The sequence below is a fragment of the Ctenopharyngodon idella genome, chromosome 8 (genome assembly GCF_019924925.1).
Source record: "Ctenopharyngodon idella isolate HZGC_01 chromosome 8, HZGC01, whole genome shotgun sequence".
NCBI classification, from domain to species: Eukaryota; Metazoa; Chordata; class Actinopteri; order Cypriniformes; family Xenocyprididae; genus Ctenopharyngodon; species Ctenopharyngodon idella.
In genome coordinates this window covers 13,199,140-13,226,504 of record NC_067227.1, presented here as the reverse complement: position 1 = coordinate 13,226,504, position 27,365 = coordinate 13,199,140, and the positions used below count along the sequence as shown (strand labels likewise).

Below are 27,365 nucleotides of genomic sequence, written 5' to 3'. Positions count from 1 at the left end.
GAGATCAGACACTGTGCCAAGTGTTCAGCTCCGTCATGGATGATACACAAACATCAAGAGATGAAGATTTTTCTATAGGATGCAGGTACGGGTAATGAAATATTAAACAACTTTCCTTCATGTTATAGAAAAAGATATCTAAAAATGTACATTAAAGTGTATTAAAGTAAATTAAAGTCTTCTCAGAGTGCTGAAAAATAATGTGTTCTGATATGAAGAAGTAAACTGAATCTGTTCTGTTACAGTCCAGTCCAGGAGAAATCAGACTCACCAGAGCCCAGCTGTGTGTCTGTGAAGAGTGACTGGTCTATGGAACCTCCACAAAATTTGAAGTGTGGAGACACATGTCCACATCTCAGGTATAAACTTTTTTTTGTATGACATTTTTTATTAGAATCTGAATTAAGCAGTCAGTCAGGTCATGAGTAGCAATGACATGAAGTTAATCAAAACGGAGGCAGGAACTCTCATTAAAGTCTGTTACCTTTGTTGATTCTGTTCATTGCTTGATTCTGGCTGAGAATCAAATATTAAACAACTTTTCTTCATGTTACAGAAAAATATGTCAGAAAATGTACATTAAAGTAAATTAAAGTCTTCTCAGAGTGCTGAAAAATAATGTGTTCTGTGATATGAAGAAGTAAACTGAATCTGTTCTGTTACAGTTCAGTCCAGCAGGAGAAATCAGACTTACCAGAGCCCAGCTGTGTGTCTATGAAGAGTGACTGGTCCATGGAACCTCCACAAAATTTTAAGAGTGGAGACACATGTCCAAATCTCAGGTATAAACTTTTTTAAATATAATAAATATAAATTATGACATTTTGTATTAGAATCAGAATTTGCAGTCAGTCAGGTCATGAGTAGTAATGACATGAAGTTAATCAAAATGGAGGCAGGAACTCTCATTAAAGTCTGTTACCTTTGTTGATTCTGTTCATTGCTTGATTCTGGCTGAGAGACAGTCTAAAGTGTTGATTAATTTTCTGTTAGTTTAAGTTTCAATCTGCTTAAACAGTGCAAAACAAAATATGCCTACATATGTTGATGAAAATCTTAAATATCAAAGACAAACTGCTGCTAGAACACAGCAGTCTGCACATTCCCAGAGTCAGAAGAACAGGTTAATGTTGTTTGACAGGGTCTCAGTCTCTCAGAAATGTGATGCATGTTTCATTTTGTGGTTTAACTTATCTTGAGTGTCAGTGTATTTTGTACATTCATTTAGAAAGGGTAGATTTGTTTTAATTTTGTTTACATACTGTGTGTCAGTGAAGAGTGACTGGTCTATGGAAAATCCAAAAAATTAAGGAGTGGAGACATGGCCTCATCTCTGGTATAGCCTTGCACAATATGTTTTTTTTTAATACTTACCTGTAATTTGCATGTATTAATCATATAAAACAGTGTTAAATATAAATGTAGGAAGATTATTAATTTATAAGAAAAATACCAAGCAGCATGTATATAGCCATGACATCCTGTAAATCTAATTTTACTAACCAGATATAAAACACAGAGGTTCATTGAATCAGACAGATAATCAAACACAGGGAGGTGAAAAGAAACTAGGTACCAGCTGTGGAGGTGTGTTGAGATCTGGCCTGGTTGTAAATTCTCACAAGATTTAAAATGTGAACTATTACATCTGTGTCCTGGAGCAAGTACATAAATAAAAATAAGTAAAAATTGTTGGCATAATAATTAATGATGAAAATTCCAACAATATGATTCTTTATTTCTTTTATGACGTTTAATACAGATCCCTGCCATGCAGATCCGTCATAACGGAACCTGTCTGTAAGAAAATGAAATATGATGAAACTGTAAATCAAGACTTTAATGAAAGGTTAAACTATAACCTTCCCATAAACCATCCTGGTTTAAGGTAAATTGCAGAATTTTTATATTTTTTGCAGATTCTACAATGGCTCATCACATGTTACTCAAACACATGATAATTTAAAATGTAATAATTGATACATTCTATAAACCTAATGATACAGTTTTGTTCTCATAATATAGAAAACAAAAAAGACATTTTGCTTTATATATTTACCTCTTTAACTCATTGGTAAAGGTATTTTGATTTTACAGCCATGACTCTATCCTTGCTAAAGCCTTCAACACATTTAGAACAAACCTGAGGAAGAAGTTTCAGTGTCTGTGTGAAGGAACAGCAAAGCAGGGAAACCCAACACACCTGAATGAGATCTACACAGAGCTCTACATCACAGAGAGTGAAAGTGGAGGGATCAGTAATGAGCATGAGGTGAGACAGATTGAGACACAATCCAGGAGAGCAGCAACAGAGGACACACCGATCCAATGCAATGACATCTTTAAACCTTTACCTGGACAAGACAAACCTATCAGAACTGTGCTGACAAAGGGAGTCGCTGGCATTGGAAAAACAGTCTCTGTGCAGAAGTTCATACTGGACTGGGCTGAGAGAAAAGAGAATCAGGACATCCAGCTCATATTTCCACTTCCTTTCAGAGAGCTCAATCTGATGAAGGACAAAAAACTTACTCTTTTATATCTTCTTCATGTCTTTTTCCCTGAAATAAAAGAAATTGACAGTTTTAGAGAGGAACATAATGTGTTGTTCATTTTTGATGGTCTGGACGAGTGTCGTCTATCTCTGGATTTTGAGAGCAATGTAAGGTTGTGTGATGTCAGTGAATCAGCCTCGGTGGACGTGCTGCTGATGAACCTCATCAAGGGAAATCTGCTTCCTTCTGCTCTCGTCTGGATCACTTCACGACCAGCAGCAGCTGATCTCGTTCCCTCTGAGTGTGTCCATCGAGTGACAGAGGTACGAGGCTTCAATGATCCACAGAAGGAGGAATACTTCAGGAAGAGAATCACTGATCAGAGTCTGGCTGACAGAATCATCTCACACCTGAAGTCATCAAGGAGCCTCTACATCATGTGTCACATCCCAGTTTTCTGCTGGATCTCAGCCACTGTTCTAGAGAAGATGTTGAGTGAAGCAGAGAGCGGAGAGATTCCCAAGACTCTCACTCAAATGTACACACACTTCCTGATACTTCAGACCAGCATTAAACATGAGAAGGACTATGAGAAGAAACTGAAGGATGAAGACATGATTTTCAAACTGGGGAAATTGGCTTTTCAGCAGCTTGTGAAAGGCAATCTGATCTTCTATGAGGAAGACCTGAGCGAGTGTGGCATTGATGTGACAGAAGCATCGGTGTACTCAGGATTGTGCACTCAGATCTTCAGAGAGGAGTTTGGCTTGTATCAGGGGAAAGTCTTCTGCTTTGTTCATCTGAGCATTCAGGAACATCTAGCGGCTCTATATATGCACCTCTCCTTCACAAACAACAACATAAATGTGCTTAATAATAGAAAGGAATCAACTCATGGAGACCAGGTTTCATTATCTGACCTGCATCAGAGAGCTGTGGATGAGGCTCTACAGAGTAAAAATGGACATTTGGACCTTTTTCTGCGTTTCCTTCTGGGTCTGTCAGTGGAGTCTCATCAGATTCTTTTACAAGGACTGATGACACAGACAAGAAGCAGCTTTGACAGCAATGAGAAAACTGTTGAATACATCAAGAAGAAGATCAAGACGACTCGCTCTCCAGAGAAATCCATCAATCTATTCCATTGTCTGAATGAACTGGGTGATCATTCGCTAGTGGAGGAAATACAGCAGTATCTGGAAAAAGAAACAATAAATAAAGCCAAACTCTCTTCGTCTCAGTGGTCAGCCGTAGCTTTTGTGTTGTTGACATCAGAGAAGAAGCTGGATACGTTTTATATTAATAAATTCGTCAGAGGTAAAAATAAAGCTGAAAATGTGAAAGTTCTTAAGAAGCTGCTGCCTGTGATTCAAGAAGCCAGATCAGTTCAGTAAGTATTGCTTCACAGCATAAAAACAATATTATATAGTCTATTTACAGTTGTGCTATGCTGTTGTCTGTCAAAATTATCATACTGAGTGCTTCACCTCTAATGGATTCCATCTGTGAAAAAATAGGTCAGACTGCACACATTTTAGTATCCATTAGGTATATAAACACATCTTATACAAAGCAGTCATACAGATGCAGTTTTAAGGATGTCATGCAGTTTTTTGAGGGGGAAGCAGTAACAGGCCTAGTGACACTGACAGTCCAGTGGTCATCATGCATTTCCATTATATGGAAAACAACAGGATAATAAATAAATACAAATAAGTAAATTTGTGTTCCATGGGAAAAGTCATCCATCCAAGCGCTTTTGTTTTATTATCTACATTATATACTTTTAATTTATTATACATTTTCACTGGAATAAATTTTAAAATGTCTTAAAAATGCCCAATTATATAAGCTTTTTCTGACTTGATGGCACCTGACCTCTGTTCACAATATATAGAAGTTGCCGCACAAACGTCTATGTAAGACATCCTGAACCTGTCCTCAATTATTGTAATTATATGCATCAAGGTATTTTCATATTCATTTTTTCTTTTGCATAAATATAAAGTGTTGCAATAAGGTTAGAGTATAAATTTGGACAAGTCTCATTTTGTTACTGCTTTTGTTTTTCAGTTCAAGTTTTTATTTTAAAATATCCAAACAACTACAAGATTTCCAGCAATGTTTGTGAGAAAGGGATGTACATTTGTGTCGCTGCTCAATAAACTTAATGTGCTTCACTTATCAGCTCTCACACAGCAGCTATACAGACGTGAATATTGAGTTTGTTTTTATATCCTATTAATTCGACCAAAGAACAAACAGACAACAAAATGGAGATAACTGAGATTAAGGATGTCTATGATGTAAATGTATTGGTGTTTCATAGTGTGAACTCTGCACATGCTGCGTGGAATTGGTCTTATGATGTAGCATTTTAATTAGAACGAGTACAAGTATCAGGACTGACACAAATGCCAATATTGGTACTGGTGCATCCCTATAAATTAATTCCTACTGTTCATCATGTTCAGCTTTCTCTATTGATTATTTCGGTTACACTTTATTTTACAGTACATGTACTTACAATGTATTTACCCAAGTAAGTACTGTAATATAAGGTAACTACATGGGTTAAGGTTAGATTTAGGGTAGGTTCAGGGTTAATACCTAGTTATAACCCAGTTATTGTAATTGCTAATAAGTACATAGTATGTACATGCGGAACAGGGCTGTAAAATAAAGTGCTACTATTATTTCTGTTTAAAATATTTTATATGTAAACACACACATACACATACATTCGCACACATTTATACAGTAAATGGAAATGGCAAATATGAAAAAATTAAAAATTTTGACAAGGTAATTCCTAATCTGATCTTGCTCTGTGTGTTATGAACTGAGACTGAAGAGTGTGTCATTGTTCTCTACAGGTCGTGGAGGTGTGATATCACAGATGAAGGTTGGGCTGCTCTGACTTCAGCTCTGAGATCAAACCCCTCAAACCTGAGAGAACTGGGTCTGTCCTGGAATAAACTAGGAGATTCAACAATGAAGCTTCTCTCTGCTGTACTGGAGAATCATCACTGTAAACTGGAGATACTGTGGTAAGATCATCTCTCTACTAGTCACATGATCTCAGAGACATTCTCCAGTAGTTTCTAGTGTGATTAAATCAGAGTGTTTGGGATTATAATCAACATTAATAAATGTTTTACATTAATCATATTCATCAGTCTCAGTACAATAATAACTGAAGCTGATTTCATTCATATTCATGTTTCATCACATCACATAGTAAAAAGGAAACAACTGCACACTTACTGAAGCATAAAGACTGATTTAATATACCAACGTTTCGGCTCGTAGCCTTTGTCAAGGTATAGTTTAACAAGAATGGAGAATAGCATATCCTAAATAGGAATGGTAATTATACACAGCTGAGAGCAATGAGATCAGAACATCCAATGAGTAACTAATTAGCAATTGGATTCAAACATGAGAACTAACAAACTCAACAAATTAAACTCTACAAGCAAAATATAAAAAATAAAATTACAATCCAGCAAATTAATTTTAACATCCACAAAACATTTTACTGAAAACAAAAACATCAGAATAATCATCAAAACATTAAATAGTAAACCGATTAAAAATGAAATGCTGACATGAAAAAAAAAAATTGAAATCAAGTAATCACAAAAAGCTACAGAAAACAACTTAAATAAGTCAACATTTAAACCATGTGGAGTCAAGGTTTTTAGTTTATGAATCCAGAAAGACTCCCGTTTGAGTAGAATTTGGTCCAAATCACCACCTCTCCTCAGTGAAGATATTTTCTCGATTCCTATATATCGTAATGAAGTAATAGGATGATTAAAATCAGTGAAATGTACTGCCAATGGATAATTCATATTTTTACATCTTATAGTATACGATGTTCAGCAATGCATGTTTTAAGTTCTCTACTGGTTTTGCCTACATATGATTTACCACAAGGGCAAGTTATGAGATAGATGACCGCTTTGGTTTTACAACTGATTTTTCCTTTGATAGGGATCGATTTACCGGTATGTGGGTGTTTAAACGATGTACAACGATATGTATAATTACATTGATTACACGAACCACAATGGTAATTTCCATCTGGAATAGGCCTCAGTGTCATTTGAGTTGTTGTGGATGGGGGAGATAAATCTGATCTCACTAAATAATCTCTTAAATTTCTTCCACGTTTAAACACCATGAGAGGGGGATTATGGAGAGATACGAGTCTTGCATCAGATTGCAAAATGTGCCAATGTTGACAAAATATCTTTTTGATTTGTTCTGAACATTTTGTGTATTTTGTAGAAAACGTAACAGAGAAACTTTTTTTCTTTATTTCTTTTTTCATTAATAAATCTGAACGAGACTTGACTTAAATTTTTTGTTCCGCGACTTGAATTTGAATAACCTTATATCCTGTACAATAAAAAGATTTTTTAATATCAATAAGATTCTTATTAAAATCATCCTGTTTACTACATATTCTTTTTAATCGACACATTTGGCTATAAGGGAGGCTATTCTTAAACACTGACAAAAACTATACAAGTTTTAGGACTGGATGATATATATAACATTGATATAAGTGATCACTCTGATTTAGACCTACCATATTGTAGTTATATAAAGCATTCACAGACAGATTTGCTTTATGTGTTTCCCCGGCGTCAAAATCAGGCACATATAAATGTCAGGAAACACGATTCCAGGTTGCATGTCAATATCCATGGATTAGGTTTCTTTGACATGTTATAAGGAACACTTTCGAGCCCAACCTTTAGTGTAATTGTTTGTTTTACTCGCGTTTTCGCAGTTTACACTATTAAATCCAGTTATGCAGCAGGTTCTTTTGCCACTCAGTCCAGCTGAGGGCGTGTGTTCCGGCGGGAAAGTGACGTCAATGCATACCCTCTATTCTCCATTCTTGTTAAACTATACCTTGACAAAGGCTACGAGCCAAAACGTTGGTATATTAAATCAGTCTTTATGCTTCAGTGAGTGTGCAGTTGTTTCCTTTTTACTATACTGCAATTTTTCTCAACTAGCACCTCTCCAGGTGTGCGTTTGCTATTCCGTATTCGTTCATCACATCACATGGCACCCATTGAAGGCCCAGTATCAACATGTCTTCCTTGATCCTTTAAGTTATTACTAGATCATATTTATTTTCACCAACACACAGCAAGGTCAAACTGAATAAAAATAAAAACTGTAAGCAATCAGATAATGCATGAACAAAAATACTATGATTAATTATGAGAAAAAGATTATAAGCTGCAGACTGGAACTGGAAATTGAAGGAAAAATTGATTTTATTCATATTTATTAGTATTTCTGTGTCTGTCTTACCTGTTACAATTAACACATGACTGTCAGGTTTATGTCTTTTTAACTTTGAGTTGGTTTTCAACATTTCTTTCCACAATATTTTTATTTTATTTTCACTTTTTAACACTTTGAAATACAGCCTTTTACATTCATATACATTTTTTCGAATTCCATACAACCATGAGATCGCTGCATCAAAAAAAACAATACAAAACAAAAAAACAAAAAAACAACAACACTCAGAACAAGAATTTTCCCTGTGTTTTAGCCCATGGTAATCTATTCAAAATTGACTGGTATTAATGAATGCAAAAATAAAAATATTCATATATGTTGAAGAATTTATCAATTCTGCAAGGTCGGAACCACAGTGTCCACAAAGATTAATCTTCCACTTCTTCATCTGTTAAATTAAAATCCTTAATATAATTAATGAAAGGGCTCCATATGTTTTCAAATACATGCTGTTTAGCCTTTAATATGTAAGTTATTTTTTCTAATGGAAGGCTTGACAACATCTGTTTTATCCATTGAGTATTACTTGGTCTGTGAATCTTTGTCCACAACAGAGCGACACATTTTTTGGCATAAAGCAAGCTGAGGTCTATAAAGGCTTGTTCACTCCTACTATAAGTTTTGTTTCTCTTGGTATAAGCCTAAGAGAAAAAGCTTAGGGTCCAGTAAAATTTGTTTTGAAATTATCTTCTCAATTATTACTCTTACCTCTTCCCAGAATAAATTTTAAATAAATTAAATTTTTCTGCATTGCCAAATACAGTGAAACCAAGTTCCTCTAGCTTCCATACATTTTGTACATATGTCTGGTATGTTTTTATATCTATTTAATTCCACCGGTGCTACATATGTCCGCATTAACCATTTATATTGTATAAGTTTAAGGCGTGTATTTATAGACATAGTTTGAGCCTTAATACAAGTTGCTTTCCAATCCTCATCTGAAATTTCAAATTGCAAGTTTTCCTTCCCTTAACTTATACTGTGAATTTTCAGATGAGTGAGATGTCAGCAACCCATAAAATTCAGATATGATACCCTTTCTCAAATTATCCTTTATCATAATTTTTTCCAAAGATGAATGCGGGGATCTGATAAGGACATTATCTTGATTTGCTTTAACAAAGCTTCTAATCAGGAGGTATTTGAAAAAATGCTTCATATTGAGGCTAAACTTAAGCCTCAACTCCTCAAATGACATCATAATATCAGAATCTGTCAAATAAAGATCTTGAATCATTTTAAGTCCCTTCGATTGCCACAATTTTAAGGTAGCATCCGCTTTTGCTGGTACAAAGAACCGATTACCCATATTGGACTATATTGAGATATCGAATTGGAGTCTTTTAAATATTTTTGTACATCATACCATATCTTTAATATATGTTTTACAATTGGGTTTTTAGTTTGTTTCCGTGGTTTTTTTTTTGCTTTGTCTGAATATATGTATGAGGGAAGAGGTAGGGTTAGATTGTGAGATTCCATTTCAGTCCAATGTGGAGTCTCACTTGTTGAAAAGTAGAACATAACAGACCTCAGCTGTGCAGCACAGTAATACCACAATAAGTTTGGACATTTTAAGCCCCCTCTGTCAAATGGTAAATACAACAAAGACAAACGAAGTCTTGCCCTCCTATTGTTCCCTATGAATCTGACAAACATAGTTTTAATTTTTGAGAACAAATCTGAAGGTGGTGGAAGTGGAATATTTTGAAATAAATAAAGTAGTTTGGGTAATATATTCATTTTTAAAATATTAATTCTCGCAAATACTGGTAGTGACATACATCTATCAATTGACTTTTCAACGTTTCTTAATCAGTTTCCTTTGTCTGTATTCATTGGTTACCATGGTTACTCATTAGTTCATTGATTTACACCTGTTCTGTTTTCCCCATTATTAGATTGTGTATATCTAGCCCTCAGTTTGTGCTTGAGATGGTTTGTTGTTGTCATTGAAATGTGGTTGTTCTGTATATGTTTTTCAAGATTTTATTCATATTCATGTTTCATCACATCACATGGCACCCATTGATCCTTTAAACTTCCTTGATCCTTTAAATTATTATTAGATCATATTTATTTTCACCAACACACAGCAAGGTAAAACTGAATAAAAATAAAAACTGTAAGCAATCAGATAATGCATGAACAAAAATACTACGACTAATTATGAGAAAAAGATTATAAGCTGCAAACTGGAGGAAAAATTTATTTTATTCATATTTAGTATTTTTGTGTCTGTCTTACCTGTTACAATTAACACATGACTGTCAGGTTTATGTCTTTTTAACTTTGAGTTGATCTTCAACATTTCTAAATTAGTTTCCTTTGTCTGTTCATTGGTTACCATGGTTACTCATTAGTTCATTGATTTACACCTGTTCTGTTTTCCACCTTGTTAGTTTGTGTATATCTAGCCCTCAGTTTGTGCTTGAGATGGTTTGTTGCTGTCATTGAAATGTGGTTGTTCTGTTTACGTTTTTCAAGATTGCCTAGTTGTTTGAGAGTTTATTGTCTATAAAGGTAAATAAAAAATACAAACTTTAAATAAAGTCATTCGTAATCTGATCTGAAGAGTGTGTCATTGTTCTCTACAGGTTGAGTGACTGTAGTATCACAGATGAAGGTTGTGCTGCTCTGACTTCAGCTCTGAGATCAAACCCCTCACACCTGAGAGTTCTGGATCTGTCTAAGAATAAACTAGGAGATTCAACAATGAAGCTTCTCTCTGCTGTACTGGAGAATCATCACTGTAAACTGGAGAATCTGAAGTAAGATCATCTCTCTACTACATTGCTAATGGCCGTGCTATTAAAATTATTTATATATTTCACGTCGGGTTGCCATGTTTACCTGCCAAAATGGATAAGTTAACAGCTGTCAGTGTCATGGATGTTTTGCAGCACGGAATCTGACTGATCGAATATAGACTGCAAAATAAAGGTAGGCTAATTTGCGAGCAAACGTCATCCTCGCCTTGTGGCGGCTTGGAATTCCAAGGGAATTGGATATGGGTGTTTAGACGTAGGTCGCATGTCCAGAGATCAGATATGTATCTAATTTAAAACCACATTTGGAAGTGGCTCAGATCAGATGCAAAAAAATCGAATCTCGAGCGGATTTCTGTGTTTACGTGTGTGCAACAAATTCCGATCTGTGTCAGAAGTGAGCAAAAAAGCTGATTTTTTGTGCCAGTGTAAAAGCAGCCACTGAGAACCACTGAACGAGTGTCTTTGTGTCTATGGGTTTTACCTGATCTCTGATCACTTTTATACATTTGTGGACATTTTAATTAGACATTAGAATAATTAAAAGGAATTATAGTAGTTAATAGTCTCTTATTGGCTTATTTAACTGAGCCTTCCATGGTACAAACAAAACAAACCCTGAAAATTGATAAAAGAACACATACTATACAGACACTTGATATTTAATCTTATTAGCTGATTAGTTAATTGCACTTGATAGATTTTACCTTCAATAAAACATTTGCAATGGGTTTGTAAAAGGTGTTTTTATGTTTGGCCTGTTTTTTTTTTGTTGCATTTACACTGTTCTGACCAGCAGGGATCGCCAGCGTGTGGCGTTTCGAATGCCTTGAAACAGTGAATCATTTGCAAGGCAATTGGTTCAATGGATTCGAAGCTTTGAAAAGCTTTCTTTTCTCCCATATCTAGAAGGGGAAATTGATTTTATTCACATTTATATTATTTTAGTATTTCCTGTCTCTTACCTGTTACAATTAATGCATTACAGCACATGGCTTTTTAAACGCGCGCGCGCACACACACACACACACACACGCGTAAATAAAAAAACAAAAAATACACACTTTAAATAAAGTAATCCCCAATCTACTTATGAACTGAGACTGAAGAGTGTGTCATTGTTCTCTACAGGTTGTGGAGTTGTGAAATCACAGATGAAGGTTGTGCTGCTCTGACTTCAGCTCCAAGATCAAACCCCTCACACCTGAGAGTTTTGAGTCTTTCTATTAATGAACTAGGAGATTCAACAATGAAGATTGTCTCTGCTGTACTGGAGAATAATCACTGTAAACTGGAGAAACTGAGGTAAGATCATCATCTCTCTACTAGTCACTAGGGTTGGGAATCGTAAGAAATTTTCCGGTTCTGCCTAACGATTCCGGTTCCATTAAAATAATTAAACAACTAATAAAAAATAGCAGTAAGGGAAAAATGCACAATACTCAACTCAAACAGTCCTTTTTGAGTTTATTATTCTTGTAAAATGAATTTAACAGACTGCTAATCTCATATTCGCTAACACTTTACAATAAGGTTCATTAGTTAACATCAGTTAACTAGGCCTACATTAACATGAACTAATTATGAACTGCATTTCTACAGCATTTATTAATCTTTGTTAATGTTAATTACAACATTTACTAATACATTATTAAAATCAAGAGTTGTATTTGTTAACATTAGTTAATGCACTGTGAAGTAACATGAACAAACTATGAACGGCTGTATTTTTATTAACTAACATTAACAAAGATGAACAAATACAGTAACAAATGTATTACTCATGGTTAGTTCACAAATGAACCTTATTGTAAAGTGTTACCACAAATTAGATAAGATGCTTGAACACACATGTAAGATCCATACAGGTGAAACAGAATATTTTTGTAAGTTGGATTCATAAAGACTTGTTTCTGAAAGAATGATTCAGTGATAAACACATTTTTAACAGTAAAGTTGTTGCCACCTAGTGGCGTAACAATGCAATCGATACAGTCGTTATTTGAAGTCCAGTTACTTTCAGAAGGTAATTTATTATATTTTGATCGGTAACATCAGCGTTTCTATCTGAATAATAAACTTTTGTATAATTCTGTTATAATTGGAATATTTGTCACACAGAAATAATGATACTGTGCATTTGAAAAGATTGTTTGTGAAGCTGTTTATATCTACGCATGACAACTCTCTTCAGATCAACGGCAGCGCGAACGCAGATTTGAATGTCACGATTTTATTTTTGTCAAAGGTTTAATATACATGAGTGAATCGTTGTCATTAGGAATTAGATCATGTGGGTGATGAAATCGAGAACGAGATCTTTTAACAAATCCTTCATTAGAACATTTGAAAAACACACTTAAGAGAATCCAATTTAACTATTGCAATTACAACAGGAAACACTTTTTAAGGTGCACAATCTCCACCTCCAACATTGCCAAAAGACAATGAACACAATTCTGCACAAAATATGACAGTATAAGTTATCAGAACTTAAATAAATATACACTATATACATAAATGTGACAAAAATATATACAATCAGATATATAAAAAAATGTAACAAGAGCAGAGAGCATTTTTTCTAAATTGGGCACCTGATGGCTTTGACATTTTCCTGTCCATCTCTGTGTTTATTTGGCACTCAAGTCAACAGTCAACAGATTTCCCATCCCTCCAACAGTCACTCACGACCAGAAGTCAAGACTAAACCATTTCACCTTGGTGACCACATAATCGTTTTGTATTACCTATTTTTATTAGCTATTTCACACAATTCAGAAAAACGAAAATGTGCAGGAACTATAGGCCTGTATTTATAATATTATGAATGAAATGTGTGTTATTTGGAAGAAAGTCGAGGTGTGACTGACTTTAGCCCACTAATGCCATTAGAGTATTGCTCTATACAGTGGATCCCCCCACGTTTTACTATCCTTGTGGGGTCCCCATAATGTAATATAAACCTGTACACACACACACACACACACACTTTAAATAAGGAAAATCCTAATCTGATCTGTGTTATGATTTGAGACTGAAGAGTGTGTCATTGTTCTCTACAGGTTGTATAAGTGTGATATCACAGATGAAGGTGGTGCTGCTCTGACTTCAGCTCTGAGATCAAACCCCTCACACCTGAGAGAACTGGATCTGACTGAGAATAAACTAGGAGATTCAACAATGAAGCTTCTTTCTGCTGTACTGGAGAATCATCACTGTAAACTGGAGAAACTGAAGTAAGATCATCTCTCTACTAGTCACATGATCTCAGACACATTCTCCAGTAGTTTCTAGTGTGATTAAATCAAAGTGTTTGGGATTATAATCAACGTTAACAATATATACACATTGTTTACCTTTGTAGGTTACTTTAATCACAATTCTACAGACTGTTACCAATGATTTTTTTTTTTTTTTCAACCATCAACTAAAGCTATTACACTGCAAAGGTGGAACAGAAGCTGCATCTGACATGGCATTTATGTTTATTTACACATAAGCCTACTGCTTAATGCTGCTTAATACATTGCAAATGTAAAAAGCCTATAAAAATTGTAATGATGATTATTAAGTCGACAAAGTTTTTTGGCGGGGAAAAGGCATCATATTCTGTCTACAGACTAAACAAGACAAGAACTGTAATGAATTTGTTTATTGCTTTTTTACGGATTAGCAAAAGACTTAACATTGATTAATTCAGTAGCATAAAAAAACAGTTTTTCCAAACTGGGAATATAGCCATTACATGAAGAAAGCGATTAAAGAGTTGTTTATGATGATAAAAGAGAATTTGCGTGGGTTCAGATTTAGAATTCTGTCAGTGAGAGCTTGCAACTGTCATGACATCAGCATTTGCGCGGTGACTAATCACAACGCCTCTGATTGGACATTGCGTTCCTAAACTCAACAAAAATATGTGTGATTGGTTATAATGCTCAATACTGCAAACTACACGCATAAAAGAAATTAACTATAAATATGATGTAACATGAACAAATCTACTGTAAATGTAATGTTTTTTGACCCTCTCCAACAGGATTTGTTAAAAAAAAGGCTAACCCGCTATCTATGATGCATTTAATAAAGAAAAACGTCTTGACAAATATGAAAGGACGCAGTAACATCTTTTATCGTTTGAACAAGAACTAACAGATAGGCTAATTAGCAGAGGTGGGTTGGGGGGACTCGAGTCACATGACTTGACTCGAGTCAGACTTAAGTCGCACATTGTAAGACTTGAGACTTGCTTGACAAATATTAATAAAAGACTTGACTTTGACTTGACATTTATGACTTGACTCGGACTTGAGTTAATTGACTCGAAATAACTTGTCTTTTGTTTAATAAATATGTTTTTGAATGCGCCGCAACCTAACCACGTGACGCAGCAGGCAAGCAGAGAGAGATATCGTGAGCTCTCTCATGGACAAAGCTGTGACTGAACGTGGAAGGCGCTATGCCAATAATAATTAAGTAAAAAAAAAAAAAAACGTTTTGGACATGTTAAGAGTTGACTTTGAATTGGTTTTGTGTTCATTAAACAGAAAATTGGGTAAATCAGTGCAGAGGAAATCACAACATGGGCTCAGGAATACTTCCAGAAAACGTTTTCCAGTTTAACGCGTCAAAAAATATTTAACGCAAACGCAGCATACATTTTTTCTGTCATATAAGCCACTTGTATGGCAGGTTGTCAATACAGGACTCAGGGGCCGTTCACATATCACGTCTTTTGTGCGCTCAAATTCATTATTTCAAATGTAGACACGCGGCAGCCGCGCTCATAATGGAAGCGACGCGCATGTGGTGCGTTTTCCAGGCGCATCGAGATGATAAATTCTCAACTTTTCAGAATGCCGCAAGTGCACCGCAGGTCATGTGACATCTCCCAACTCAAACATCATAAACACAGCTCGTACAGGGGCTTGAGAAACCATGTGGAAGTAGACTATATTAAAAACAAAATTTGTCAAACAAAATACAAAATTTAATAATGTTTTTACTCCAAACTCACTTCAGCGTCAGTTTGAATAGCATTTTGATTAGCATTGATTAGATTAGTTTGATTAGCATTTCATTATAAATATACTTTATTATTTATGGAAAAACTCAAGAAGACTTGACGAACAGATAAACCATGTATTGTCGTAGTCGTGGGTTTATTATATTCATGTTTAATCAAAACGTTTTTATCTTCTTTTTATTCAGTTACAGCGATAGTCCCTGCGTTCCATTCGGAAGGGCTCATCCCTATGCCCTCCCTTCAATGGGTTTACCCTCCAGAGTGAGAGCTTCGAAGGGATGAAGGGTGTAGGGGTCAAAAAACTTTTCTTTTTTTTTTTTGGAACGCACTTCTGCGTCATTTTAACGAGACAATCCAGGAGGCAGCTTCGTCGCACGTTTTGTATGCCCCAAAAAACACGCTCTGAGCAAGGAGTAGATTGTGCAAGCTGTGTCTTTTGTTTAACGTTTGTTTATTTATTTAATTTTGGTTTATCGCACCATATTGTATATTGTCTATGTATTTTAAACATTTAAATGGACTGATAAAGGTAGCTGTAAAGTATTTTATTTGAAGTACAATTTTGTTTTGACCATAATGTGTGGTTGACAAAATGTTGTTTCAACCCAAAATTGAGTCAAATATGGACAAACTCAATCATTGGGTAAAATTTTTTATTTAAAAAACGGTTGGGTTTGTCCATTTTTTGACTCGCATTTGGGTTGATTTATTTTTTTTATTTTTTTTTTTATTTTTTTTTACACCGCGTTCCAAATTATTATGCAAGTGACATATCAGTAAGATTTCAGTACAATAAACATTCAGATTTTAGTTTTTCTAAGAAAATGTTTGTTTGTTTATTTATCCATGTCTTTTTAGATAACTGGTATCAATCTCAGACAAAATAATTTGCCAGGTCTATGGAAACCCTACTTAGAGGTTGTTCTACATTATTAAGCAAGTCACAGTTCTCATGCAATATGGGGAGGAAGAAAGATCTTTCTGAAGATGAAAAGCATGAAATGGTGCAATGTTGTGCAAAAGGCATGAAAACAACTAATATTGTGTGAAAACTTATCGAATTATCATAAGATTTGTGAGTGATTTAGAGCACAGCAGAACTCAGGTCAGATAAAGGCTTATTAATGAAAGTTCCTGTCAAAAAATTAATTGTATTAAAAGGGCAGCTATAAAAAAGCCACTGTTGAGCAGCAAACAGGTATTTGATGCTGCTGGTGTCTCTGGAGACTCAAGAAGCTCTCCATGCAGGCTGGCAGTTGTGCGTAAAGATGCATTTTAGCCACTACTAACCAAACCTCACAAAGAGAAACATTTACAGTGGGTGTAGAAATACATTTTCAAACAGTTTTATTGCTGTGGTGTTTTTTTTTGCAGCATGGGATAGTGCATAGTGCATTGTATTTCAGAAGGCACTATCCTCCTTTTTATACCATAGCTGAAAATGGCCAGTTATGAACTCCACATATCTTGCAAAAGTCATTTTAATACCCTCAGAGACCCTGAAGGGACCTTCCAGCCCAAATCATCACCTGCTAGCTCCTTGCTGACGTCGCAGTCTTGTTAGAACGTGGTGGCCATTCACCAACCATCCATAAATCCATCCATTTAGACCATCCATTGTAGTACGGCATTAGTCAGTGAATAAAACTATAAAACTAAAAATGTGTTTTCATGTATTTCTGAACCCACTGTAAATGTTTCTCTTTGTGAGCTTTGGTTTGGAGTGGCTGAAATGCATTTTTACGCACAACTTCCAGTCTGCATGGAGAGCTTCTTGAGGCTCCAGAGACACCAGAAGCTTCAAATACCTGTTTGCTGCTCAACACTGGCTTTTTTTTTATAGCTGCCCTTTTAATACAATTAATTTTTTTGACAGGAACTTTCATTAATAAGCCTTTATCTGACCGAGTTCTGCTGTGCTCTAAATCACTCACAAATCTTATGATAATTTGATAAGTTTTCACACAATATTAGTAGTTTTCATGCCTTTTGCACAACATTGCACCATTTCATGCTTTTCATCTTCAGAAAGATCTTTCTTCCTCCCCATATTGCATGAGAACTGTGACTTGCTTAATAATGTGGAACAACCTCTAAGTAGGGTTTCCATAGACCTGGCAAATTATTTTGTCTGAGATTGATACCAGTTATCTACAAACCCGATTCCAAAAAAGTTGGGACACTGTACAAATTGTGAATAAAAAAGGAATGCAATAATTTACAAATCTCATAAACTTATATTTTATTCACAATAGAATATAGATAACATATCAAATGTTGAAAGTGAGACATTTTGAAATGTCATGCCAAATATTGGCTCATTTTGGATTTCATGAGAGCTACACATTCCAAAAAAGTTGGGACAGGTAGCAATAAGAGGCCCTGAAAAGTTAAATGTACATATAAGGAACAGCTGGAGGACCAATTTGCAACTTATTAGGTCAATTGGCAACATGATTGGGTATAAAAAGAGCCTCTCAGAGTGGCAGTGTCTCTCAGAAGTCAAGATGGACAGAGGAAATCACAACATGGGCTCAGGAATACTTCCAGAAAACATTGTCGGTGAACACAATCCACCGTGCCATTCGCCATTGCCGGCCTAAAACTCTATAGGTCAAAAAAGAAGCCATATCTAAACATGATCCAGAAGCGCAGGCGTTTTCTCTGGGCCAAGGCTCATTTAAAATGGACTGTGGCAAAGTGGAAAACTGTTCTGTGGTCAGACGAATCAAAATTTGAAGTTCTTTTTGGAAAACTGGGACGCCATGTCATCCGGACTAAAGAGGACAAGGACAACCCAAGTTGTTATCAGCGCTCAGTTCAGAAGCCTGCATCTCTGATGGTATGGGGTTGCATGAGTGCGTGTGGCATGGGCAGCTTACACATCTGGAAAGGCACCATCAATGCTGAAAGGTATATCCAAGTTCTAGAACAACACATGCTCCCATCCAGACGTCGTCTCTTTCAGGGAAGACCTTGCATTTTCCAACATGACAATGCCAGACCACATACTGCATCAATTAGAACATCATGGCTGCATAGAAGAAGGATCCGGGTACTGAAATGGCCAGCCTGCAGTCCAGATCTTTCACCCATAGAAAACATTTGGCACATCATAAAGAGGAAGATACGACAAAGAAGACCTAAGACAGTTGAGCAACTAGAAGCCTGTATGAGACAAGAATGGGACAACATTCCTATTCCTAAACTTGAGCAACTTGTCTCCTCAGTCCCCAGACGTTTGCAGACTGTTATAAAAAGAAGAGGGGATACCACACAGTGGTAAACATGGCCTTGTCCCAACTTTTTTGAGATGTGTTGATGCCATGAAATTTAAAATCAACTTATTTTTCCTTTAAAATGATACATTTTCTCAGTTTAAACATTTGATATGTTATCTATGTTGTATTCTGAATAAAATATTGAAATTTGAAACTTCCACATCATTGCATTCCTTTTTTATTCACAATTTGTACAGTGTCCCAACTTTTTTTGAAATCGGGTTTGTAAAAAGACATGGATAAATAAACAAACAAACATTTTCTTAGAAAAACTAAAATTTGAATGTTTATTGTACTGAAATCTTACTGATATGTCACTTGCATAATAATTTGGAACGCGGTGTAGAGTGTGTTGTGAAATGTTCCTGTTGTTTCCAATGCTTTTAATTGCTTAATTAACTGAAATTTGCTGAGTTTATCGAAAATGTTCTGAATTAAAATCACTGAAAAAGGCCTTGATATTATATTAACCACCACAATATAGAGTATATGTATTATTTATTTCTAAACACCCTTTAAATAAATTTAATTTAATGTGGACCCTCATAATTATGGAAATTATCTAAGACAGGGCTGCCCAATCCTGTTCCTGGAGATCTACCTTCCTGCAAAGTTCAGTACCAACCCTGATCAAACACAACTGAACCAGGTAATTTAGATCTTCAGTAGCACTTGATAATTACAGACAGGTGTGTTTGATCAGGGTTGGATCTGAACTCTACGGGTAGGTAGATCTCCAGGACCAGGATTGGGCACCCTGATCTAAGACCTAATGACATTGCTACAGGTGTTTATTATTCAAAAAAGCATGTAGTACTGAAATTGTACAGTAGAGTTAATTTTTATATCTTTCAGATAAAAACACAAATTTTGACAAAAAAAACAAAAACAAAAAAAAAACAGCTTGGTTATTTTTTTTTTATATGTCCAATAATAAGAATTTTAAAGATATTTAAAGATATTTACTGTAATTGAACTCTATAGACGCAAATAGATAAAGTGCCATAAGATATACACTTAAAAATGTATTTTGGATGTTTTCTTTCCACCAGTCTGAAAAAACACTTTATGAAAAGCCAAAAAGTGCAAAATCTCAAAATTGACAGGTGCCTGAAAAAACAGTGTTTTTGCCTGTAGTGTCTCCCCTTAAGAAAAATTTTTTTTTTAGTGACTCCTACTAGGGCTGAAAGTTGAAGGGTTAAAGGTGTCATGCACCCTTAACCCAAGTGTTTTTGAGCGGGAACCAGTAACAGTCCTAGTGACAATGACAGTCCAGTGATCATCATGCATTTCCATTATATGGAAATGTCACGGACTCAGTCACATTCTGTTTGTTTGTTGTCATATGTCACATGTTCTCCTTTGCTCTGTTTTCCCGCCATCATCTATCACCATGGACACTAACGATATCATCACAGCTGTTTGTCATTTTGGTTAATTGATCTGTGTATTTGAGTTCCTGTTTTCCCTGTGTTCCTTGTCCGGTCTTGTCATTCCTAAGTTGTGTTGCATCTCTGCCTGTACCTGTTGGATTTCTCAAGTTAAAACTTATTGTGTATCTAATCTCCTTCGTCGTGTGTTCCTGCACAAGCAACCCTGACAGGAAAACAGCAGGATAATAAATAAATAGATACAAAACAGTATTTGTGTTCCATGGGAAAAGTCATCCATCCAAGGTAAGCCCGCCTAAAATAAAAATAAATATTCAAATTTATTATAAAATTCGTATATACATTATCACTGCAATAATTTCTATAATGTTGTAAAACGGCCAATTATAAAAGCTTTTGCTGACTTGACGGCTACCCTGTTCACATTATACAGAAGTTGTGGCACAAATGTTTATGTATTTAACTACAAAATTTCCAGCAATGTTTGTGAGAAAGGGATGTGCATTTGCGTCGCTTCTCAATAAACTTAATCTGCTTCATTTATCAGCTCTCACACAGCAGCTATACAGACGTGAGTATTGAGTTTGTATCAGATTCTAATAACCCCCTCCCCCCCCTCTCCCAAAAATCAAAACAAAAACAAAAAACCCATCAATCATTAATGTCCTGCAGAGACCTGTACTTGTCTATAACAGGTGTTGAACACTTTGTAGTGTGACTGACTGGTGAGGGTATAGACAGCTGTCTTCTCTGACACACATGGAGCCTTTAACTGCTGTGCACCTGATGTGAGCTTCAGTGGAATGAAAAACTGGTTCAGAGGTTCACTTTATCACTAGATCCCAGACACTCCACACAGAACACGAGTCTGTGCTGATGAGTGAAAGGATTTAACATAACCCACTGGAAGCCCCTGTTTGTGCTTTTGAACACAGACTAGCTAACAACTTCATCAATAAATCATATACTGATCATTTACTAATGGTTTGTTCATCATTTGTTCATGATTAACAATTGTTTATTAAGATAATACAATTTTTTTTTACATAAATACTTCGATGATTTATAAGTGATAAATAATGTATCAACTAATAACTTATCAACCATCTACTAATGATCTGTTTGATTAATTTCATGATTTACACATTTTTTTTAAAGATAACTTACAACACATTTGTAAATCATTAGCATACCACATATTGATCATTTATGAATGTTCAGTCATGTTTTATAAATGATTAGTTCATCATTAATTAATAACTTATAAGTGACTTATAACTGAATTAATAAAACATTCATAAAAAGTTAACATACCACTTATTAATCATTTATGAATGTATAGTGACATTTTGTGAATGATTAGTTCATCATATAATAACTTTATTAATGACTTATAACTGAACGTTGTTAATGCTATTTATTTTATTCACATTTATATTATTTTAGTGTTTTCTGTGTCCTTCTTACCTGTTACAATTAACACATGACAGTACATGCAGTACATGTCTTTTCAAACACACACACACACGTTTGTTTTTGTGAATTGTTGGGACATTCCATAGGCGTAATGGTTTTTATACTGTACAAACCATATTTTCTATCGCCCTACACTACCCCTACACCTAAACCTACCCATCACAGAAAACTGCACATTTTTACTTTCTCAAAAAAACTAATTATGTATGATTTATAAGCCTTTTGAAAAATGGGGACATGGGGTAATGTCCTCATAATTCACCCTCTCCTTGTAATACCTATGTCATACCCATGTCATTATACAAAATTTGTGTCCTGATATGTCACAAAAACACGCACACACACACACAAATGCACAGTTGCATGAAAAAGTATGTGAACCACTTGCAGAATCTGTGAAAATGTGAATAATTTTAACAAAATAAGAGAGATCATACAGAATGGATGTTATTTTTTTATTTAGTACTGTCCTGATATTTTACATAAAAGATGTTTATATATAGTCCACAAGACTATAAAAAGCTGAATTTATTAAAATAACCCGTTCGAGAACTATTATTTCTCAATGCTGTCTGTGGTTACTTGGATGATCTAAACTGAGCCCTGTTCTTCAGAAAAAAATCCTCCAGGTCCTGCAGATTCTTCAGCATTCAAGCATTTTTTTTAATATTTGAACTCTTTCCAGCAGTGACTGTATGATTTTGAGATCCTTCTTTTCACACTGAGGACAATTGACATTCACTGATTCTCCAGAAGGAAACACAATGCATTAAGAGCCGGTTGGTGAAAACTTTTGAACTGGATGATGTCCAAATGTTTCTTATTTTGTTGAAATATCATTTTTTTTCATTTAGTTCTGCCCTTCGGAAGCAACAGAAGATACTTGCATGTTTCCCGGAAGACAAATTAGGTACAATTTACCTTGATCTTCAAATCCAAAACGTTTACACCCCCCGGCTCTTAATGCATCGTGCTTTATTTCACTTTCATAATTCTTTTCACTTCTATAGTGATCTGCCAAGTGTCTCCTTTAAAAAGAGACCAAACGTGGGTCTGTGCTTCAAAGTATTTAAGATTTTTAACAATTTAAAGGGTTAGTTCACCCAAAAATGGAAATTCTGTCTTTAATTACTCACCCCCATGTCATCCCAAACCGTAAGACCTTCGGTTATCTTCAGAACAGAAATTAAGATATTTTTGATGAAATCTGGAGAATCTACAAATGTAAATAAATTTATAAATGTCTATAAAAACATCTATAAATGTAAATAAAAAAGTACAAACTTTAAATAAGGTAAATGCTAATCTGATCTGTGTGTTACTAAGACTGAAGAGTGTGTCATTGTTCTTTACAGGTTGTGGATTTGTGATATCACAGATGAAGGTGGTGCTGCTCTGACTTCAGCTCTGAGATCAAACCCCTCACACCTGAGAGAACTGGATCTGACATTTAATAAACTAGGAGATTCAACAATGAAGCTTCTCTCTGCTGTACTGGAGAATAATCACTGTAAACTAGAGAAACTGTGGTAAGATCATCTCTCTACTAGTCACATGATCTCAGACACATTCTCCAGTAGTTTCTAGTGTGATTAAATTAAAGTGTTTGGGATTATAATCAACATTAATAAATGTTTACATTAATCATATTCAGTAGCAACGCAATAATATGTGAAGCTGTGTAAGAGCCATGTTTCATATTTCAGAGTTTATATTTTCACATTTAATATGTAAATTTGGTTTAACAATGTTTTTTGTTAATTTGAATATATTTCTTTGGTTTATATTTATTCTTACTGCACATGTTCCGCGATGTCATTTTTGCAGCGCACATGAAAAGTTAATTATGCACATGCAGTAAGTTCAGACACATGGTGGGAGAACAGAAAGCTTTGACTGTTATCATAATGCACAGGAGAATTAGCTGTATTTAAGAAATTTGATTCTTTATTGACTTGGAAGAATAAACCATGATAACGGGAACTTGTGAATACAAGATAAGAAGATACACATCAAAACTTGTGAAATAACTAAAAGACACTCAAATGTCCCGTACAAGCTGATTTCATCCATATTCATGTTTCATCACATCACATGGCACCCATTGGAGATGCAGAATCAACATGTCCTCTTGACTCATTATGAGTGTTAGATCATATTTATTTGCACCAATGCACAGCAAAGTAAAACTTAATAAAAATAAAAACTCTAAGCAATCAAATAATGCATGAACAAAAATACTGTTTAATTATGAGAAAAAGATTATGTAATGCAGAAAGAGCAAAACAATTATGCAATAACTAATAATTGAATGGAAAATTGATTATTTTCACATTGATATTATTTTAGTATTTACTGTGACTGTCTTGCCTGTTAATCACGACATTAGATGTCTTTATATGTTTGTTAGAGGTGAATTCCAATCAAACACTACCAGACTGGCCATACTACTTCTGAATAGGATGTCCACTTAATAATTTGTATGAAAATTATGGAAATATATAATTTAGATCACTCAAACCATACATGGAAATGGAAGAGTACTTATATGGTCACCAATGAAGCCTGGGTGTCATCTAGTGGAAAAGTTTGGTACTTCACCAAAACAAAATCATTCTGAAAGCTCATTTTTTTTAAATACACTGCAAATTTGGAACACAACTTGTTTAGATTTTTTACTTTGATTTTATTGCAGTTTTAGAGTTGCACATGTTTTGTAAAATATAAATTTATATAAAATATTAAAAATATAATTTTACATTTTCATAAACTTCTATAACTTTTCACTTTCATTGTTCTTTTCACTTCTACAGTGATCTGCCAAGTGTCTCCTTTAAAAATAGAACAAATGTGGGTCTGTGCCCAGTATTCAAGATTTTTTAACAATTTAAAGGGTTAGTTCACCCAAAAATGAAAATTCTGTCATTACTCACCCTCATGTCATTCCAAACCCATAAGACTTTCGTTTATCTTCGGAACACAAATTAAGATATTTATGATGAAATCTGGAGAATCTACAAATGTAAATAAATCTATAAATGTCTATAAAAAATATCTACAAATGTAAAAAAACAAACAAAAAAAACAAAAAAAAACAAGGTAATCACTTATCTGATCTGTGTTATGAACTGAGACCGAAGTGTGTCATTGTTCTCTACAGGTTGAGGTATTGTAGTATCACAGATGAAGGTTGTGCTGCTCTGACTTCAGCTCTGAGATCAAACCCCTCACACCTAAGAGAACTGGATCTGTCTAAGAATAAACTAAGAGATTCAACAATGAAGCTTCTCTCTGCTGTACTGGAGAATCATAACTGTAAACTGGAGAAATTGAAGTAAGATCATCTCTGATAGTCACATGTGTTTGTCATCATTAAGACATCATTTGGTGTAAATTTTAGGACTAATTTCAGCTAATTAAATCAATGGAAAAGGTGCGCTTCATAAATTATTGGATGTCAGCTCCGTTATATGATAGAGATTAATTGAAGTAAATAAACACAGGCAGCATCTATAGGGGGCATTGGGTCATTCACCCACAAACAAATCTAGTAGTGGAATAATGTTAAGTTAGCTATCAAAAATCTAAGAAAGTATGGACAAGTGGATTATTGGACATTAATGCTTTCACCTATCAGTTAAATTAGCAGAGACAACTGAAAGTAAGCATTCACACATCATCCTTTTGATATTGGATGCTCAGGCTGTCTACATAAAGTTTGTTTTAAAGGTGATAACAGTGTTCTTATCTGTTATACAGTCACTGAATTGCTTTAATGTTCAAACTCAGAACTCTTGCAGTATGTACTGTCAGTAAAGACATATATGATGCTGAAATTTACACTTATTAACATTTTAAAAGAGAGAACATATGAATAAGCTCCCAAGCACCAAACTAATCTATGCTAAAAAAACCATTTTGTTTACACATGCAAATAATGATAGATGCTGTTCACACAAAGAGTAAATAAAACGCGATATGCTACATGTACTAAAGGTAAAATATCTGAGCAATGGTAGGACAGAGTTAGTGAATTGTGTTGATCTGATTTGTGTGTCATGATCTGAGACTGAAGAGTGTGTCGTTCTCTACAGTTTGAGTGACTGTAGTATCACAGATGAAGGTTGTGCTGCTCTGACTTCAGCTCTGAGATCAAACCCCTCACACCTGAGAGAACTGAGTCTGAATGGGAGTAATCTAGGAGTTTCAACAAAGAAGCTTCTTTCTGATCTAAAGGCTGATCCACATATTAAACTGAAGACACTCTCATACTTCTGTGAGTATATTTTCATTTAGAGTTCATATAATTAAAAAATAAATGGCCGATATTAATATCTTTTAGCCTTTTTTTAAATGAATCTCCTGATGTGATGTGAGCTCAGTAATGTTTTATACTCCATGTGTGCCTGTCTGTGTGTTTATTGTAGGACTGTCAGTAGATGTCAGTCCACTAGATCACAGAGGAGTTCCCAGCTGTTGTGAACGGTTTTAACCACTGGAGCTCCAGACTGGCAAACTGAAAGACGATTTCAACTGAGGGGGAAGGAATACAATTTCAACCACGATAAACGTTTTATACCGGGCCCAATCTACTACATCTTCGTCATGGACCATTTGTATTTCAAAGGTGTTTAACAGCCAGTGGGATGTTTTCCTGCTGGCAGGCTATTTTGAATCACTGAAACAAACTCCAAAATGTTTTCCTTTTTGGCCACATTTTGTTCAAAATTGTCACACCTGTTCTAATTTTGCTTGAAGTGGTCATATTCTTTGAAGTTTATTCATTTAAGTATCTCTGTAAGAATAGTTGACTTGTTTGGCAGCCATTGCATGATGAAGTGAGCAAGAGAACTGGCGACACTGTGTTCAGACCTCACTGAATTTGCTCTGTATATTTCTGGATTTGCTCTCTCTCGCCTTTGGATTAGAGGTCAAATGATTGATGATCATTCCCATCATCCTCAGTCACTCTCAGCATTCTCATTATTGCCACACACTTTTGCTGGTTATCCTTGAAACATTCCTTTCATCTCAGTTCTTGGCAGTAAGAGTTTTGTCTGTTGTGAGAGTTTGCATTACCACAGTATTATGCGATTAGGTGTTATTTGATTGGTTCTTGTTCTGTGGTACTTATTTGTATCCAGTGCTCAATGTCTTTGTAAATACAGAGCAAACTACAGTAAACACAAAATAGCTCTTATCACAACATGGTCATGTTAGACTTCTCAGGTGGAGAAAAGTGGACAAGTCTGCATTACTGTACACAAGACTGTGTAACACATATTACAATAAATACAAATAGCTTGCCAGTAAATACATATAATTACAGATTACAAATATTTCTGACCTCTGTTAGGGGCAAAACTGTATCCAGGCAACAGATCTCCTGAAATCTCTTTATTGTTCTAGTGATTTTCTCAAATAAACTTATTAACGATATTATAAAAAAAATTATATTGTAATATTAGTGCAGTTCTCTACATTGTAATGTTTTTATTTTTCTTAGCGGAAGATTTAAAGATTATCAGTATTTCATGTTCATGCTTTAATTTACTTAAGCCGGTATCACAAATGAATCACTGTAACTTTAC

General features: G+C 34.9%; 1 protein-coding gene across 1 annotated transcript; it reads left to right on the top strand.

Annotated features, from left to right (window-relative positions):
• The first annotated feature begins 35 nt into the window (after positions 1-35).
• LOC127517791 (NLR family CARD domain-containing protein 3-like) lies at positions 36-27,225 on the top strand. Its single transcript, XM_051903878.1, has 12 exons — positions 36-85; positions 246-359; positions 666-782; positions 2,098-3,885; positions 5,372-5,545; positions 10,430-10,603; positions 11,732-11,905; positions 13,666-13,839; positions 23,130-23,303; positions 24,935-25,108; positions 25,869-26,050; positions 26,202-27,225. Coding segments are annotated over exons 1-12 (3,297 nt in total). The 3' UTR covers positions 26,204-27,225.
• The last annotated feature ends 140 nt before the right edge of the window (positions 27,226-27,365 follow it).

Excerpts from the sequence above, each read along its gene's own strand:
- LOC127517791 (XM_051903878.1), top strand. The coding sequence starts at position 36 with ATGGATGATACACAAACATCAAGAGATGAAGATTTTTCTATAGGATGC. Across the intron at positions 5,546-10,429 it reads TGTAAACTGGAGATACTGTG|GTTGAGTGACTGTAGTATCA; the intron begins GTAAGATCATCT and ends TGTTCTCTACAG. Across the intron at positions 13,840-23,129 it reads TGTAAACTGGAGAAACTGAA|GTTGTGGATTTGTGATATCA; the intron begins GTAAGATCATCT and ends TGTTCTTTACAG.